Source organism: Manacus candei, unplaced genomic scaffold, assembly GCF_025592945.1.
Source record: "Manacus candei isolate 608988 ecotype Guabito, Panama unplaced genomic scaffold, ASM2559294v1 h1tg000017l, whole genome shotgun sequence".
Classification (NCBI taxonomy): Eukaryota; Metazoa; Chordata; class Aves; order Passeriformes; family Pipridae; genus Manacus; species Manacus candei.
In genome coordinates this window covers 14,475,173-14,493,695 of record NW_026138065.1, presented here as the reverse complement: position 1 = coordinate 14,493,695, position 18,523 = coordinate 14,475,173, and the positions used below count along the sequence as shown (strand labels likewise).

At 37.6% G+C, this 18,523-nt stretch overlaps 1 protein-coding gene across 2 annotated transcripts in view; it reads right to left on the bottom strand.

The window, feature by feature from the left end:
- Positions 1 to 18,523, bottom strand: part of BABAM2 (BRISC and BRCA1 A complex member 2) — a 168,189-nt gene that overhangs the window by 71,026 nt on the left and 78,640 nt on the right. For both annotated transcript variants that reach the window (XM_051782898.1, XM_051782899.1), the window contains exon 7: positions 4,169 to 4,278. In XM_051782898.1, the coding sequence (XP_051638858.1) occupies positions 4,169 to 4,278 (110 nt within the window). The remainder of the gene's footprint in view (positions 1 to 4,168; positions 4,279 to 18,523) is intronic.

The following is an 18,523-nucleotide window of genomic DNA, read 5'->3' as shown; positions in this document are numbered from 1 at the left end:
CCTCCAGAAGTGTGCAAAAACTGTTTTCTATTTTTACTAGAGTAAACTGTTTCCATTTTTACTAGAGTAAAAATGGTAGGTTTTCTTCAAATAAATACAAATCATAAATATCTCATGTTTCATTTTAACTTGATCTAATTTTTGAAATAACTGAAAGCAACTGTTATTGGCACCTATATGCTTACTGATGCAGCACAACAAAGAAAAAGAAAAATTCTTCAAATTATAAAATGAAAGCTTTTCTAAGTGACTGATTTCAAGTTAAGGAACTATTAACTAAAAGTTGCTGTTAATGTGTTTTGAACAATTAGTATTGAAATGAATGTTTTCAAATTAGCAAGTTTTAATGAAAGAATTAAACCAGGTTATGAATAGTTATTGCTGAGATTTTTATAAATTAATACAAACGCTTCCTGTCCCAAAGTGTGGGGTTGGTTGTTTTACTGTAAGAAATGGACTTGACACTCTGTAGCCAGATATCACACCATAATACTTCTCTTCTGCATTTCTACCACTTGCTTCAATATGTGAGCTTTTTCAAGCCAAACCATAAAAGGTGGACATTTCCCTCATTTTGGAAATCTCTTCCAGAGTCTATGACAAAGTGCAGTCAAAGTCTTGCTAGTATTATGTTTGCTATACATCTAAAACCAGAGCAATCATGCTTTACAAAAACCCTTCAATACAAAAAAACTATATTCATACTGCTAGGACTCAAATTCGCTGACAAGATCTGTGGGTATGTATCATTTTTAGAAAATGCAATGTGGGAATGCATGTTTATATGGCAAAGCACAAAAGCAATGAAACCTCTTGGGAAAGTGGGAGATAACTCACGTTACACAAACAGGCCCTTTGCTCTTATTTCTCTACAAAGCTGACATGTTATTTCATATGTCAGGAAAATGCTATTCCTGTTTGCTTGTTCTTCCTAAGGTGAACAGATTTTAGTATTGCAAAATAATTGTGGGAATTCGGTATTTTTCCTGTTTTGTTGAGTACTTGGGGATGTTATGTTGGGAACTATCAACCACTACTTAGTTCACTTCAAAATCTGCTGCATAAAAAAAAAAATACATCGGTAATTTGCTTACATGGCTTTTGTAGATACAATTACTGCTAGCAGCAGGAAAGAACTTTTATAAGCAGAACACAATTCAAATGTAACATGCCATGGACTCAAGTCATTAAACTAATCCTCAGGGCTTCTTGAGGCCTTTTGTACTTTTGGCAAAAAGTATAAAGAAGTATGCATTGTTGCTTCAGTTCCCAAACATTGGAAAGTTAAATATCTAGACTGTCAGCCCCTGCTAAACAGAGCAGAGATTGGTTTTGGGAAAAGAACAAGAGACGACTACATCTTTTGTTATTAAAGCACAATTGAACAAATATTAGAAGCATACCCATACATTTTTTCATGGCACATAAAAAAGTAGCCAGTAGAACTAAGGGAGGTGCAACAGCTCACAAGCAGTTCTGGTATTACAGGTTACCAGTACCTAGATACTGTGATGAAATTGAGTTAGATGAGTGAAGTATCTTGACTTTGATACATCAGTAATGTGCCATGGTGTGGCATGGAACTCCAGTGTTTACTGGCATGATTTTAACATGACTACATAAATGATGAAGCCATAAATACATTGGACATGTCAGACACGTACCAACACCCCCCAAATATTTTTCTGCAGTATCGCTCTACATCACACATCTAACATGAGATATTCTTCAGGGCTCTGAGAGAAAATGCAATACTTTTAAGAAGAAAAAGAGTTCCTTTGTATTGTTATTCTGCTTGGTATCAAGAGGTTAACACCTTTTTAAAGATACTATTGAAAGTGGGAAAATAAGCAATGTATTCATTAGCTCATAGATCATTTAGACAGACATACCTGCGTGGTCTGAAACACACTTAAACAACAATATGTGACTACAACTGAAAATACAATGGTGACTAATGGCAGCCCATTTGCTTTTAGAAGAGCTCAGAAGAAGAATCCTTTGAAACATGGAAGGATAATTACATGTTGGACTACAATTATTCCCTCAATTAATGCTGACAAAAAGTAGTGAATTGATATAAAATACGAAAATGTAAAAGCTACTAAATACCAGGAGTCATGGAATCTCCTGAGTTGGAAGTGACCCACAAGGATCATCAAGTCCAACTCCTGGCCCTGCACAGGACACCACAACAATCCCACCATGTGCCTGAGACTGTTGTCTAAAAGCTCCCTGAGCTCTCTCAGCCTTGGGGCCATGACCACTTCCCTGAGGACCCTATTCCACTGCCTGACCACCCTCTGAGGGAAGAACCTTTTCCTAATATCCAACCTAAACCTTCCCTGACACAGCTCCAGCCGTTCCCTCAGGTCCTGTCACTGGTCACACACAGAGCAGAGATCAGTGCTGCCCCTCATGAGGAATTATTGAATATTTTGATTTATACTCTGTAAAACTACATAAGCTCAGAGCATGAGGCCGAGGACTCTTTGTGCACCCTGACAGTCACAGCCCAGCCCTGGGCCTCTTGAGCTTATCAGAAACACTGTCTGTTCCCAGGGACTAACAGGTGTCTAACGAGCACCTGTTTTTTAATGAGCAGATTTGGAAACTCATTCTTCTTGCCTGAATAACAACCCAAGTGGGATAATATTTTTGCTACTGAATCTTCAAAGAGAGTTCCTGATTCGAACTGTAGCCAGGCAGAAAATTGCTATGACTAAAGCCCACTCTCTAACAACTCTATAAACAGCAGTCCAAAGTGAGACCCTTGGAGCTCTTGCTTCCCAGGAGGTCAGAGAATGTGTATGTCTCAAACACTGATACCGGATGGCTGTGGAGCCAACCAAAGACTCCTGGTAACATCTAAGGACTGTTGGTATTAACAGCCCTGGGACAGCAGGAAGTGCCTCTGTGTCCCAGGCACTGAGGCTGCTGCCCTGCTCCCACCTGCCTGGGCCCAGTCCTTGTTCTATGCCCAGGGCCCCACTCCGATCCCAGTCCCATCCTGGTCACGTCTGCCCAATCCTAGTTCTATGACAAATGCTCAGGACCCCACTCCTGCATTCTCTCTCCATCCTGATCCTTATCCCAGTCCTGGTCCTATGACCCATGTCCAGGGCCCTGCTCCAATCTCTATCCCGATCTTGCTCCGATATATGCTGTCTGTTTGAATGTATTTTCTTAAATAAAGTATCCTAAAATCTTATGCCTTTATCTAAATCAAATCTTGTTTTTTGTTGTCTAAACTGCATCCAAGAGTTTATCCAGATCAATGCTCTGTTGAGTAAAATGTCGAGATACCATGTTTCTTCACTTGCACAAACTTTATCTCCAAGTTATAAAACTGTGGTAGTCAGTATTTCCTATCTTTTCTTCTCTACACAGAAGAATCATCACCAGTTCGGAGGAAAGTAACTGCAGTATTAACCAAAAAAATAACACATCACTCAAACAATGCTGGATCAGTTTGACTGTGATATACTTGAAATGTCTAACATAGTTACTTTTTTGACACATTACAGGACTGAGATACTGAAGGGAAGGAGAAGCATTTAAAACATTCTTAATTCCAGAAAAGGAATAAAAGAAATTTAATGAAAACAGATTGATTTCTAACCATCACCCTTCCATTTTAGGAGTAGAAATTTGTTTCTCAGCAAATCTCTTTGCCAACTGGTAAACAAATCAGTAAGGTTCAACACTCCTAAAATGAAATATTCAGTTATTCTTCTGAGAAAAGTAACCTATAAACCTGCAAATTCCTAAAACACAGCTAACAAAGCCCTTTAGCTGCTACAACAATTCTTTATTCAAATGTATTATGTTTATACAGAGAGCTTACCTTCCAAATAGAAGCCCCCCCTCACAAAAGCTATCAGCTGTACCATAGGAGGCATTCAAAATATACTGCTACAGGAAAATACAGTATAGTTTTCAGAGATTATGATGCTACAAGAACATCAGGCATATACAAAACTAGCTGAAAGAAGATCTATCATTTCTCCACCACACATACACTTGCAGTAATCACTATAACTTTCAGCAATTTGAAGCAATAGCATGTTATCACCTAGTCAACATTTCTCACACATATCAGGAAAAAACTGTAAAGTTCAGAAATGAAGTAGAATAAACATTCCAGAAAAAAACCTGTCTCACTCACTGTTCAATACGTGGGGAGAGGTACAGCTTCGGAAAAACCTGAGTAGCTTCTGCATCCTCAAAACTAACAGAGAGAAGTGCAACATCTTCTCCAGGATCTTCATTCACATCCTGTACATAAAAAAAAAAAAAATCAAAAATAAAATGGCAAATAACAAAATGAGTACTTATAAGCTTGCAGATAACAACTAATAAATCAAATACCAATTTATTTAGGAGATGCTTAAGTGAGGAATTTAAAGTGTAACCATTATAAAACAGGTTGCAGATTTATTTTCTTATTATATTAGTACTTAAAAGTACTAATTATTTTAGTGATTTCTTTAAAATATAAAAATAAAATTACTGGGTTACCAAGTATACAGTAGTGCAGTAGTTCTCCTTCAACTACGTAAACTATAAAATTCAGTAAAGATACAGATTTCATTTTTAGGAATTTTTGGTTTAACACTAACATCAGATGCAGATGCCAAAGAATTTTTTAAAATGTTATAATATCATCGAGTTATGACCACAGATTTTATATTTGTTATTTTTCAAAGTAGTATATGGTCAACATTTTTTGCTGTATTAAACTCCTACTTATCTTTTGGACAAAAAACATTTTTGCAATCAGAAATTTATATCTAGAAGTCACTGCCCCCAAGTTTCACGCAAATTAAACCCATGCATTTCTTTTAGCAAAGACTACATACTCCATAAAAGTACTGTAAGAAAAAGAAATCTATGCTAAATACAAGTCAATGTATTCACAGTTGAGGCTTTCTTTATATCAGAACAATCAGTTACAGCTTTGGGATCATCTAGAACAAATTGTTTCTGGTTAGGACCTGACAGCCTGTATTCATAAATCACATACAGTACAAACCAGTGTATTTCTGCTATGCACAACTTCATTTAAGCTCTTAACCTCTACGTAGAAAGTAATGTTAGTGGTGCAGTCACCTTCATTGACAGCAAGTAACATGGTGCCACTTGCTGCTCACAAATAAATCCTTTCACATGTTTGTGCATATGCACACAGCAACTTGCCAAGATGCATTTGTTTTCATCCGTTTTGTAAAAATACGAGAGGAAACAGATAACCTAGCAAATATGTGCTGAAAGCAGAATCAACATGGTGCAGGGTGCCCTGGTATGCTCTGTTCTACAGGCAGCTGTGAGGAAGAAACATGCAAACCACTTAAATATTGTTAGGAGACCCTGCCCTACCCGGGGAGAAAAAAAATTAAAGTGACTGCTGAGTGGTTTCAGGAAGGCAATCTCGTGGCATTTGAAGCTTTGCCAGGACTGAAACTGTTAAAGTCCAGAGAGACTTGCTGCATACCAGCTATTACATGCAGAATACAACATGCCAAGAAACTTAGTGATAAGCTGCAGGGAAGAATAGGTCTTAAAAAAGCCTAATTGTCTTAGATGAAAAATGAGACAGAGCTGACAGTGTTTTCTTAAATTCTGCCTTGGTGTGCAGCTCGCTTCTGACAGCTGAAAGAAAACTGTACTTTTAGAATTGCCTGTGAAACGGTCACAAGCACGCTGTAGCTGGAAATCAGAATAGTTTTAACCTGAATTTGCAGGACAACACTCTATGTGAGTAGTGAGGACAAACAATAGCTGTTGTCCTGTTGGGATACGATCAGTTTATGGTTGGGATTATATGACATGGTTCTTTGTAACTGCAATGGACAGGATCTCGTGACCCAATATGTTCCCTTAAGTGTTACGTTTTCAAATGGTATTATCTTCTACACTAGAAGAAACAGAATAGTTTACAAAACCTTTATCAACAAGACAAATAACAACAAAATATATGCAAGAGTGCAATTCATCCTGACTTTTCCCCCAGTATTTTATATATTTCTATCATTAAGGAAAAAAAATAAGGAACAGCTTTCAATCCTGAAGTTGAGTATGGCATTAACTGGCTTTTTCCCATTAATTTTCTAATTGTCAATCAAATGAAAAGAACTATTAAGACAGATTAAACTAATGATTTAAAAGATTTTATTTTAATAGGTATTCTTCAAGAGATGACAAGTACATATAATGGTTGGGTTGACGAGAAGCTCAACGCGACCCAGTGATGTGCACTTGCACTCCAGAAAGCCAACTGTATCTTGGGCTGGATCAAAAGCACTGTGACCAGCAGGTCGAGGGAGGTGATTCTTCCCCTCTACTCTGCTCCTGTGACACCCCACGTGGACTACCCAGCTCTGGGGTCCCCAAGAAAATAAAGATATGAACCTGTTGGAGTGAGTTTAAAGGAGGGCCATGAAGATGCTCAGAGGGTTGAGAACCTCTCCTGTGAAGACAAGCTGAGGGAGCTGGGGCTGTTCAGCCTGGAGAAGAGAAGGCTCTGAGGAGACCTTATAGCACCTTCCAGAAGCTAAAGGGGGCTACAAGAGAGTTGAGGAGGAAACTTTTCACAAGGGCATGTAGTGACAGGACAAGGGAGAATGGCTTTGCATTGAAAGAGGGTAGGTTTAGATTAGATATAAGGAAAAAATTCTTCACTTTGAAGGTGGTGAGACACTGGAACAGGCTGCCCAGAGAAGCTGTGGATACCCCATCCCTGGAAGTGTTGGGTGTCCCAGACTGAATGGGACTTCGAGCAACCTGTCCTGTGGAAGATGCCCCTGCTCATGGCAGGGGATTGGAACTACATGATCTTTAAGGTCCCTTCCAACCCAAACCATTCTGTAATTTTGCAATATAATACATCCACTTCTGTGTGTATACAACTCTTCCAAGACCATATTATTTTGTTTGTAATTCTTTCCAAATAATTTGTTTTTACAGAAAAGAATCTACATGCATTTTACAACCTACATGGACAATAAGCCCCTTATTTAGACTTGCACTTATGATTAGTGCTTAAGTAGATGTGCACACATAGTTTGACACCATGGAGAAGACCAGTTTCTAGAATACTATCAGGTGCTTACTGATTACAGAAAGTCAAAACAAGGAAAAAGAAAAACCCAACTCCAAAACAGACTAGTGAACACCACTATAGCATCCATTATCACATGCAGTAATATTACATTCTATTTTCTACACTCACGAGTGGTTTCTTTAATATGAAGATTCGTGCCAGTGGAAAAAAAACACACAACCACATAAATCATCATTGTATGTGATTTGCATGTTAAGCTGCAGTAAAATTAAGTGTGTAGTAAGAGCAATAAACTGGGACACGATCTTTTTCCATTTACGAAAATACCACACAACAAACACTACTGCAACTCTTGCTGCCAGCAGAGCACTACATTATGTTCATACAGCTACTGTCCAGTGCAAATCCACATTAAGAAATTGGCATTCTTCTATAACTACCACTTGTCAATTGGATGCATATTTGCAGCCCTGAGAAATGAAAATTGTAACTTAAAAAAGACCCAAACCCCCAGCATTCCTGTAGGTTTTAAAAGATGCAGTGCAGTAACACCATGAAACTGCTTAACCTTATAGCTCAGGTGGCTGCAGATTTACAACAAACTCCCTTCTATCTGACACCATACCACTTATTCCTTTCAGACTTTGTTACTTTTATTTATGCTTGGCAGAACTGCATTCAACGCTAGTATGTCTGTTAAAACTGCCGTTTATAACTAAACCAAAACCACATGTTCTACAGATAAACTGTGGAAAACTTTTCAACTAACAGACCTTTTTGATGTTGTCTGTGCCAGTTACAAATTAACTCCTTGAGCTATCTCTCCCTTGGTCATCTCTAAAAACTTGTCAGTCATTAGGTGAGAAGATGAAGCCTTCTATTACCAGGCAATGGCATTTGCCCAGAACAGGGGCTGAGATCCTTCCATTACACCAAGGGGTCCAAAGGCAAAGGTTGTTTTAATGCTTCTTATCAAACTCTGCACCGGCAGCATCTTCCCTTTTCCCATTTCAGAATGCATATTTATATAAAAGAATAGGCCAGATTTAAATAGAGCAGCAAAATGAAAATCGCCTCTATTCTTGCTTTTCAGTTGGCTTCGTAAGAGAGAGTGACATCCAATTGCTTTGCCAATATTAGCCTCTTTTAGGGAAAAAAAAAAGAGGCTGTTGAACTAAAGTCACATTTCATTTTTTAATATTTAAGTAGCCATGCTTCTTCTTCTCATAATTTGTATTTAACTCACAACACTTAATGCTAGATGATTTTATTAAACAAATTAATTTTATTTTCAAGAAAAATTGATTTTGTAAAAATTAAGAATGGCAATTTTCAATAAATGTTAGATGCCAAGGTTAGAACTGCCATAACACAGTGCCATTTTATACTCACAGAACTTTTTCCACACAAGGCTCTACAGAAGGTATTACTAAAATGACTTCTAACTGAACGGAGAACACATCCTGGGCCACAGGAAGGTTGAGGTTTAAAATCTGAATGTAAAAATCCTTGAGATCATTAGTTAAGCACATGCTAATGCACACCTTTTAATTTTTCCACAACAGTCTCACGCCTGATAGTAAGAAAACTCAACTTCTAGTGTTGGATTTTTTACACCACAGTGCTCTAGATTTTCATAGTGCCTTTCTGCCATCTTGCTACTATTTATTTTTTTTTTTAAATAATCTTTTCCTCATTTCAGAAAATGTCCATTCAAATTAAACAGGAAAAAAAATGGATACACCATTTAACACTGAAAATAAATAGTTTTCTTTCTCAAGAACTGCAAGAGGTTTCCTATGTTTACAGAGTACTTTGCAGAGGGGGGATTGATCCTTGATTAAACCTGCAAAGCAATGTGGTGGGAAAAGAACAACAAAAAAAATCTAGAAATTTTCAACCCATAAGCTTTTTTTCTATTGCAGAAATCTAGCAACAATTTACAAGAATAAATAAAGCTTTTCATAAACAGAAAGCTCATGGTATTTGATTCTAATTTACCCTCTGTCTGCTTAGCCAGTGCAGATAAAAGGTTCATCAAGTACGTATTTTCAAAACTCAAGAATGAAAGGCCATGTGAAAATATAAATGCAGCACAGAACACATGAAAATGGAAGCTTTAAAACATTTAGAATTTTTTCCCCCAAAATACTTCATGAAAAGACTGGGTATTACAAAACCCCAAAGAAAAACTTAAAATCCTTCTTCCAATTGTATCAGCACTGTCTAAACAATCATTTGTTAGTTTTCCATTCGTATTAATCTCAATTTACATTCAAATGCATTCTTCAATGTTTACAGCTGCTCCCTTTGCGAGATTCTTAATCTTTTTACAAAGTTAGTATGAGTTGTTTATGAAAATTATCATCAAACTCACTTTAAATACACCATCCAAACGGCATTGTTTTCTTGTATCCTACCTACTGTAATTGAAAACTGGGAATTTACTGGAACTGACAATTTATTATGAGTCAGATGGTTGATAGCCAGTCCAACCAAAACATCTGCTCCACACAGTCACAACTGCTATAACCCATTTCCTCTTGTGCCTGGAGTCCAACCAAGTTGTACATTACAGTTCCTTTGCCTTAAAGATGCAGACTCTGGAAAATCAGTCATTACCTTTTATCAACAAAGAATTGCCTTGCAGCCTCTGATTAGAGTATACTTTTGAGAGGAGGTATTTCTGTATTTGGCACACAAGTGCAATTCCCTGCACCAAACAGCAATGGATAAAGCGGAAAGTACCCTAGTCCTATCGTGGGCAGCAGCAGGACCTGTCTTTCCGTGGAAGTGAAAGACTTGAGAAGCAGGGGGCATGAGACTGGAAGGAAAGCGTGCAATGGACTGATGCATAAATCAAGGACATGGCATCAGGAACTTGGTTTAGCGTGAGTAACAAGAATGAGAAGAAAAGAAACTTAGAATTTGGTAGAAAGGATGGGAAGGTATGTGCAGGAAGAGTACTGGCATGCTTTGGGGAGGACAAGCCGATTCTGGCCTAGGGGACTGTAGGAAATGAGACAAAGGAGCTGGGCTTCTGGAAGGGCTCTTAAGTTGGTACTGCAGGTACACATGGTAATTGGTTTGGGGATAAAAGTGAGGGAAGAAACAGAACACAAACTGTTCAACCTACTGGATGTTCCTTTGAGAAAGGAGATGCCACACAGAGGGCTGATATTGCACATGCCTCCCAACAATATGGTCAGGCCAAAACTGCTTCAAGAGGTTACCAGCCCCAGCTGACTGCTCCTACCTCTTCCTGGAGGTTTCTGACATCTCACCTCTCACAACTCCTCAATAATTGTTTTTGTGGTATGACTAATTGAAGGAATGGAAAACTCCAACAAATGGGGAAGTGATTGCTTAAAATAAGCAATGAATAAACTCAATTTACAACTTAATGATGTAATGCAGCTTGTGGAGGAAGGTGGAATAAAAAAGCAGAATACGGAGGAGAACAGTGGACTGAGGAGACATTGATCTTAGCACAAGCTGGTTGCAGATGCTAAATGGATATTTTAACAGACACTTACTAGACTATGGTACCACTGAGCCCTACCAAGTTAGTCAGCTTCACTGAAGCTGAGTGCAAAATTCCTATTTCAGGATCCTTTCTGGAGAAAGAAAGGTCTCCAGAAGAGAAATGCATGAAAATAACATGCATTCAGAAAGGTAATCTATGTTAGGGTAAAACTTATCCCATGTAATTCCATGTGATACATACCTGTAACATACTTATGAAAACCTGATCAGAGAAATGAACAATAGAATTTGTTTTTGAAGTTGAAATGGGAACTGCATCAGAGAAGAACACATAACACTTGGATACTATGTTTGTTTCATTAGTACTAGCAGGTTTCTTCCATCACAAGAGTTAGAAAAGTTTGGCCTTTTCCCACCAAAAGTCAGAGTGCAATAACATGAAAAACAACTGTCCAATAAAGCACAAGAAACTGTTGCAGTTTCACTAGCCAGCTTCCATACAAGCAGCTACATGTTCTCCCAACTTTTTCCTATATCTAATGGTTTTGTTTGTTGTTTTTTTTTTTAAATAACAAAACACACTAGGGGAAAGTAGGCTAAGGAATGTGAAGTGGCAAACGAGACTGAGAAATCTGCTTCACTCTAGGGAGAATATATAATTATTCCAGGAAATTCTTTCTCCTGTCTTCCAGGAAACCCACCAGGTCTGATCAAGGAGTGCTGATTCTTTAAATAGGATCTTTAATAAAAACAAAGGCACTTGCATGCACTGCCCATGGCATCAAAGCATTCCAAACACAGCCCCTCTCCCAAGGTAATGCAGCAAAACACTCACCTCTGTCTGGGCAAAGCTCACATTTGAGCTCAGCGTCACTCCTAATTCAAAAGTTACTTTGTGAAATCTGAAAAGTAAGCTTCTAGGACAATATCCTGAGTTTTCTTAATTAAGCAAAATAAAATAAATAAATATTTACTGAGCATTAAAATTATCAGCAAGACCTCCAAGTATACTGTTGAGCGCTGATAACTGAACATGAAAACAATAGATGTTACACAAACAGTGCAACATCCCAGGGTTTTTTAATTGTCATTGTTCAGGTTGGTTTTGTTTTTTTGTTTTTTTTTTTTTTGTTCAACTTTTACACAGGAGCCTGTTTTACCTATACTACTTTTTTTATTATGGTCATGGCAATTTACGACTATTTTCACAATATGATTGACTGTTAGAGTTAGGTAAAGAATGCTGTTAGGAAAAGAAACAACAAATGGTTAAAAAGAAAGAACAAAATTCTTGTCTGTGAAAATACATGCTAGATTCGCAACTTTCAAGATTAATATAATTTAATATGATAAAAATTAACGCAGTTTGACACTATAAAAAGTTGCAGTGACACTTTCAGCACAACAATACCTGTTTGCTTAGGTCTGAAAGACAATCTCAGAAAACAAAGCAGATTTCTTCAAAGGTCAAAAACATGTTTTGGCAAGTTTGGAACTCAAATTTGAAATAAATAATCTTGGTGTGGCACAGTATAAAATTAATACTGGGTGCAAATAAAATTAATATTTTTGAACTGATTTCAAGCAAGCTAAAATTTTCTACACATTCATTTTTATATGCAAGAGATACAAAATACATTTGCAAGCAAGGATGATTCTATCATATTGACTGAATCTAAGTCCTCACTTAACAACTGTATTTATTAGTTATGTTTTGATGATACTATAGTAGGGAATATTTAATATTTTTAAAAGAGACTGATATGTAAGATGCTCATGATCTTCAATTTCAACTCATCCAATAAAACTTAAGTATAAGTACATTTGCTCCATATACTCCAATATCAGGTAAAACAAATAAGACTAAAACCCAGCATTTACACAGTTTGGAATGTATCTGCAAGTGAATTAAAATTTAAATTTAAAAAAAACCCCACAAAATAGGAAGAAATGTTAGAAATCTAATTGCTGGGTGGTAATCTCTGACCTGATTTTTCTGTGCATTCATGGAAAAGCACTTTCCTTTCCTCAATTTATTGAACACTACAGAGGAGTACTGCTAAATTTTTGTTTTGTTTCCTTCTAACCTGATTTCTAAGCAGAATGCATAAGTCATGAAGTTATAGTAAAACACTACAGTTTTACCATTAAAAAAGTTAACCTGAAAGACACCCCCACCCCCCCAGTTCCTCTGATGAAGTTTTGGAGGCAGGAAGGAGATTCCAACACCACCATATCTCTCCTGGAACCTCACGCAAAGCACCTTGAGGTTGACAGGAGCACCCTGCCTCTGCCAGCACCAGCTGATAATGGGATGAACAAAGTTTTCAGAGACTGCAAACTTAGGTTTTAACTGTTCTTAAGGAGTGAGCAGTAGTTGCATCCACTCAAACCAAGCTAATGTTGCCGTGGCTTGACAAGCAGTTTTTTGTCTGTAAACCAAGGGAACCACAAAAACAGTTCTTCATGATCAAGCTCTTATTTATTTTACCAACAAACACTCCAGTAAGCTACTTCAATGGCTACTGGCAGAATGAAGTAGAGCACAATCTGAGCAACTGCATAAGAATCTGGTTGTAAGGATATGTTATGCTTACTTATAAGCATGTATCCTATACAAACAACTCTTCAAAGCTTGATTGTAAACAAAAATAGACTTTTTTACAAAATGACTCTATGTATGGTCAACATGCTCTGAGCTCCTTAAAAAGTTATGTTAGAAAGTTACTGGGTAAACAGTAAGCAAAGGACAAGTGGAATTAAAATTAATACCAAGACTAATAATATCAGCATCCTAAATCAGGAATCATCTGGACATCTGGATGAAGCAGAGAGAGTGAAGAAAGAAGCACTTTACTCTGTTCATCTGGGCTTTGCATATTAGCGACAGACCCATCAATTCTGGGAAGCATTACATTCAGTCACACGTATTTATAGTTCTGTATGCATTTTCGGTGCATGGACAACTCTTTTCATCAGTGTTTTAAATGCTTGCTACTTGAAATTTTTATTAAAGAACAATTCAAGATTTATGATGTAGTGATATAATTTATTCTAGGACTGTCTGGGTACAGACACTATTACCTTGTCATGTGCCAAGGTATTTCCTTGCTAACAACAGTCACTGAAAGGCATTTACTTCACACATATTTCTGCAATGCTATCTACTTTTTACACTTTGAATACTGAGGAGAACTGTACTAAGAACTACAAATGCGGATCAGCATCCACCTTTGAAGGATTCTCATGTTCAAAGACCATGAGACAGGAAAACGTTTTGTGTATCTCTCTATCTAGTCTGAACTACTTTAAACACTATAAAGTGCATTTATAATACTTCCAAATGCAAAAGTACATTTTTGATGCTCTCAGAAATGAGCAAATAAAAATAAAAAGAAAACATAAGATACTTTCCATTTAGATGACTGCTTCCTAAACATGTGGTTATGATACATTTTTTTAAGGTAAGCCCTGTTTTTAAACTTGCTTTCCCAGATAAAGATTTTGGTACACATGAAACTTGGAATTCAAATCCCTGGCTTTCATCAAGACTTGAATCTCTCAAGCCATCTCTTCAGATGACCGGACTATAATTAATTTAGAAAGTAATATTTGCATTCTTTTCTCCAATTTTACTGATTTCCCATCTCTTTAAAAATAGTAATGTCATTGCAGAGGCCAAAGAACAGTCAACTCATATCCACTGGAACCCAAAATCTCCTAATAAAAGTCCATATACTTAACTAAAGGACAAAGAGACCATTAATACAGTTCTAAATAAAATAATTTTCCTGCCAAGCCAATTTTCAAATTGCCAAGTACAGCTCTTCTATACACGCAAATTTATAGTTTATGTATGTAGATTGACAAAACAAACAGAACAGACTAGTATACAGGGCTCATGACTGAAAGAAGATTCAGGGGTAACAGTTACATTTGGGAAGACTGTAATGTATTTGTGCAAGTAAGGATCTGAGGTACAGAGCTCAGTCTTAGAACAACAGCATGACTAACAAGAGTATTATTTTAAAGATAATGAAATAGCTCATTGATACGATGAATAAATCTCAACAAAAAAGAGAGTAAAAGTTAAAATACTGCAAAAGAGACATCAATCAAGTATTTCTGTAACCATGTTGTGGTTGGAAGTCAGCATAAGCATTTATTTCTTAAATCAATCCAACTTTTTAATAAAAGCTTTTCCCCCACTCTCCACATATTCTTACATGTTTCTGATTCAGTGAATATCTCTGCAGAATCAGAAATACTATAGATTACATGGGTCACAACAAGAATGCCAGAGTAAAGCCATATTCTGAACTACAGCTTCAGTGAACCAGGAAGTACCAACAAGATTTCACAGATGAAAAAGTGAATAATCAACGTGTAAGGTAAAAACAAGCAAAGTTGAACTTGCTCAGTGGTCTAAGTTAAACTTGCTCAGTGGTCTTTCACCACTACAGCTTACCTCTGCTGACCTAATTTAAAAATATGAAACATTTTGTTTTAAAAGAAAGTGTCAGTATTAGAAGTATTAACCATATGAGCTGCTTTGTCAATTGCTGCTTCCTGAAAATAACAAGAATGTTTCTTATCAAAGTCCACAGGACCTTTGATGCACAAACTGTTATTCTGCGTTCCTGTGTCAAGGGTACAATATTTGTATTTCTTTTCCAAAGAATTCTATTATCCCCTTGCGTCGTTATTACATTTACATCTACAGGATCTTGAAATGAGAGTGTATGTCTGTGTGGGGCATTCTCTTTTTCTGGACAAAGAATATGGAAACCAGAGCATCCTGTCCCCTTGAGCCTTATTTACAAACAGTCATCTTTCCAACAAACTACGTTCTTGGTGTGCACACAAATGTAAATGTATACAGATGTCTCAAAGAGGAATAGCACATTACTGTAATAAAAATAAAACTTCTGCAGTAAGAAGACAAACACAGTTTTTCTCTTGCATTTCTGTGAAGGTGGATCCTGATACAGGTTATAAGCAGGACACTGTAATGAGCGATAAAAGCTTTAATAGGCAAAAATGGTTGTGACAGCGGTCTTTCAGGATTCACATCTGTACTGCTGTGTAAATCAGGTGCATAATGCGAGGAAGAATTCACAGGTGTAGTCTTTGTTCTATATATAATTAAAAAAGTCACATTCTGTGACAGTCTGTGTCAAGAGAGGTCTTTGGAACTTTGAGCGTGAGACAGTAACCCTTGTACTTCAGCATACTGCTTGGGTTAAGGTTGACTCATCTGTTGTTGTTTACCTTGCCCAAGACAGTGCCTGAAACATGGGGTGTCCAGCTCAGATGTAGTCCCACTGAATTAAAGTTGTGGTTGCTAGAATAATACATCATGTATTTCCAGATGAAAGACTGACTCCATCACTGACATTTCCCTGATTACTGACTCAGAAAAGATCACCAGATCTTTCCCCCTATCTGTTCCATCAGTGCATCCATCACCAACTCAGGATAAAGAATTTGGAGAAGTACAGTTAAACTCTTTTACAGTGTCTGGAGCTGTGTTTCAATGCAAAAGATTAACGTTCAAAGGTCACTAATATACCACCCTTGACTTTTCTAAGTTTTTCCACACACTTTCTCATATTACCTGTTCCAAGGTTCAGGGATAATTTTCTGTAAAGGTAATACAAGTTCCAATGCTGTCACAAGGCCCCAAGACCCTTGCATATGCTCAACAGCTTCAGTACAGCATGCCAGCATGTACAAATCAACAGGGCAGAATATCCTCTGTTCTTGGTCAGATATTCAGCTTTCTGACCATAAAACTAAGTACCGTATTCTTTGGCAAGGTGGGTGATCTCATCACACACAAGCAAGACTTGGATCATCACAATGGAGTTTGAACTGGAAGTTTCTTACCCTGTCCTGTAGGAGAGAGCATTTAATTGTTGCATTTTACTTTTTTTTTTTCCCTTATCTTTAAAACACTGAATTTAAGAAATTGATTACATTCTTTTCAGAAGTTTTCTGAAATAATGCAAATTTGATGTTCAAACTTCACAACTGATGGGATTTGCTGGATGGTTATTCACTGAGTTTCACTCTGCAATTCTGAACAGTTAAGGTTTCATAGGGGACTGATAGACAACAGTAACTCTTCTACTTCCCACTTCTTCATGAACCTCAATTCCCCTACAGGCATCAGTTTCAAAATAATGTAGTCCTTTATTTGTGTTGTGTATGTACACCTATAGTGTGGCCCACTACGACACTTATTTGGGGACAAAATATTAAGAATTTTAAGGAGAGCTTAATAAAGTGCAAATTTGGAAGTCCTTTCAAAATAGCATAAGAAAACCGAAGTAACTTCCAGCCAAAAAGCAGAGAAGCCAATACTTAAGATGTCATTGTAAAAAAAGAGATTAAACAGATAATGTTAAATAATAATATTTAAATTCCCATGTACATTATTAAACTGTAAGACTGTAACCACAGAGCCTTTTCTACTAAGAAGCCACTTGGAAAACAGTTCTGTTTATCAGTGACAAAACTGCAGTCAACAGCATTTTAAGGATCAAGGGAGAGGGAAGATTCAAGTCACACACATTCTGGGAATTTTCTAAAATTGCCAAATTCAGGTCAGTTTTTCTAATTAATCCTGCTACCATCAGCAACTTGATTTTTGCAAGTCTATGTAAAATTCTACCGTACCGATATCTTGTGCAAAATTCCTCTTTTTTTTAAATCTTATGGCATTTATCTGGAAATATCATCTTTTACTTTTACAAGTAAAAGCTAGAAGCCTATTCTATCTTGCTGTGTTCCAAATATTAAGACATTTTGCCACACCCTTTTCACTTTGTAGTCACAAAAGTCACAAAAGCAGTCACAAAAGTAAACCTTCACAGTAGTCACAGAAGAAAACCATCTACATGTACATTCTGCCCCTACCCTCACAACCACCCAGTACATCAATTTTTACATGTTTGAAAATAGAGAAATATACTATAGAATGCAAGGAAAATATTTTAAGCTAGGTATCACCTCTCATCATCATCATCATCATCATGGCTGGGCTTCACGAACGAAGATTTGGGAAGGGCTCTACCCACGTTTGTTACAAGCACGTTGGTGGTTGAAAAGGCCAATACGAGACAGGCATGTCCGGTTGCAAAAGGCACAACAGAAAGACTCCTTAGATGGTATATTCTGCAAGGCACAATTCTTTCTGCGTTGTCTTTTCTCCTCAAGGGTGACCCTGCGTGCTTTCGCAAAGGCATCAGCAGCGTTACAGATGGTGTGTCTCCAGGTCTCCCGACTGGAGGCCAGAGTAGACCAATGATGATGATCAATATGGCCAAGGCTGAGATGTTGTTTCAGGGAGTCCTTGTATCTTCTCTTCGGGGCTCCTCTCTTGCGGCAGCCGGTGGCAAGTTCACCATAGAGCAAGATCTTAGGGAGGTGGTGGTCCTTCATCCTTGAGACGTGCCCTGCCCAGCGCAGCTGTGTTCTCAGCAACATGGCCTTGATACTTGTGACTGCTGCTTGTTCTAGAACAGATGTATTGGTCACATAATCTGACCAGTGGACGTTTAGGATTGAACGGAGACAGCGTTGATGGAAGCGTTCTAGGAGACGCAGGTGGTGGCGGTAGATGACCCATGATTCGGATCCATAAAAGAGAGTAGACAGCCCTATGGCTCTGTAACCATCTTGTCCAGGAGCTGCTTTAGGTTGATGAGGCCACCCTTGTCGCCCACACAGAAGCAGCCCTGCAGCATTTAACATCCTGCTTTGCAGATGCTGCTGAGCTCTTTGGGCTGGAAGTCAGCTTAAAGAAGACAGAAGTTCTCCATCAACCTGCACCTCAGGAAGTCCCCCATCATTCCCACATCACCATTGGCCAATGAGAACTCAAATCAGTCCAGCAGTTTAATTACCTAGGCAGCCTCATCTCCTCGGATGGTAAGATTGACGGGGAGATAGACAACAGGTTAGCAAAGG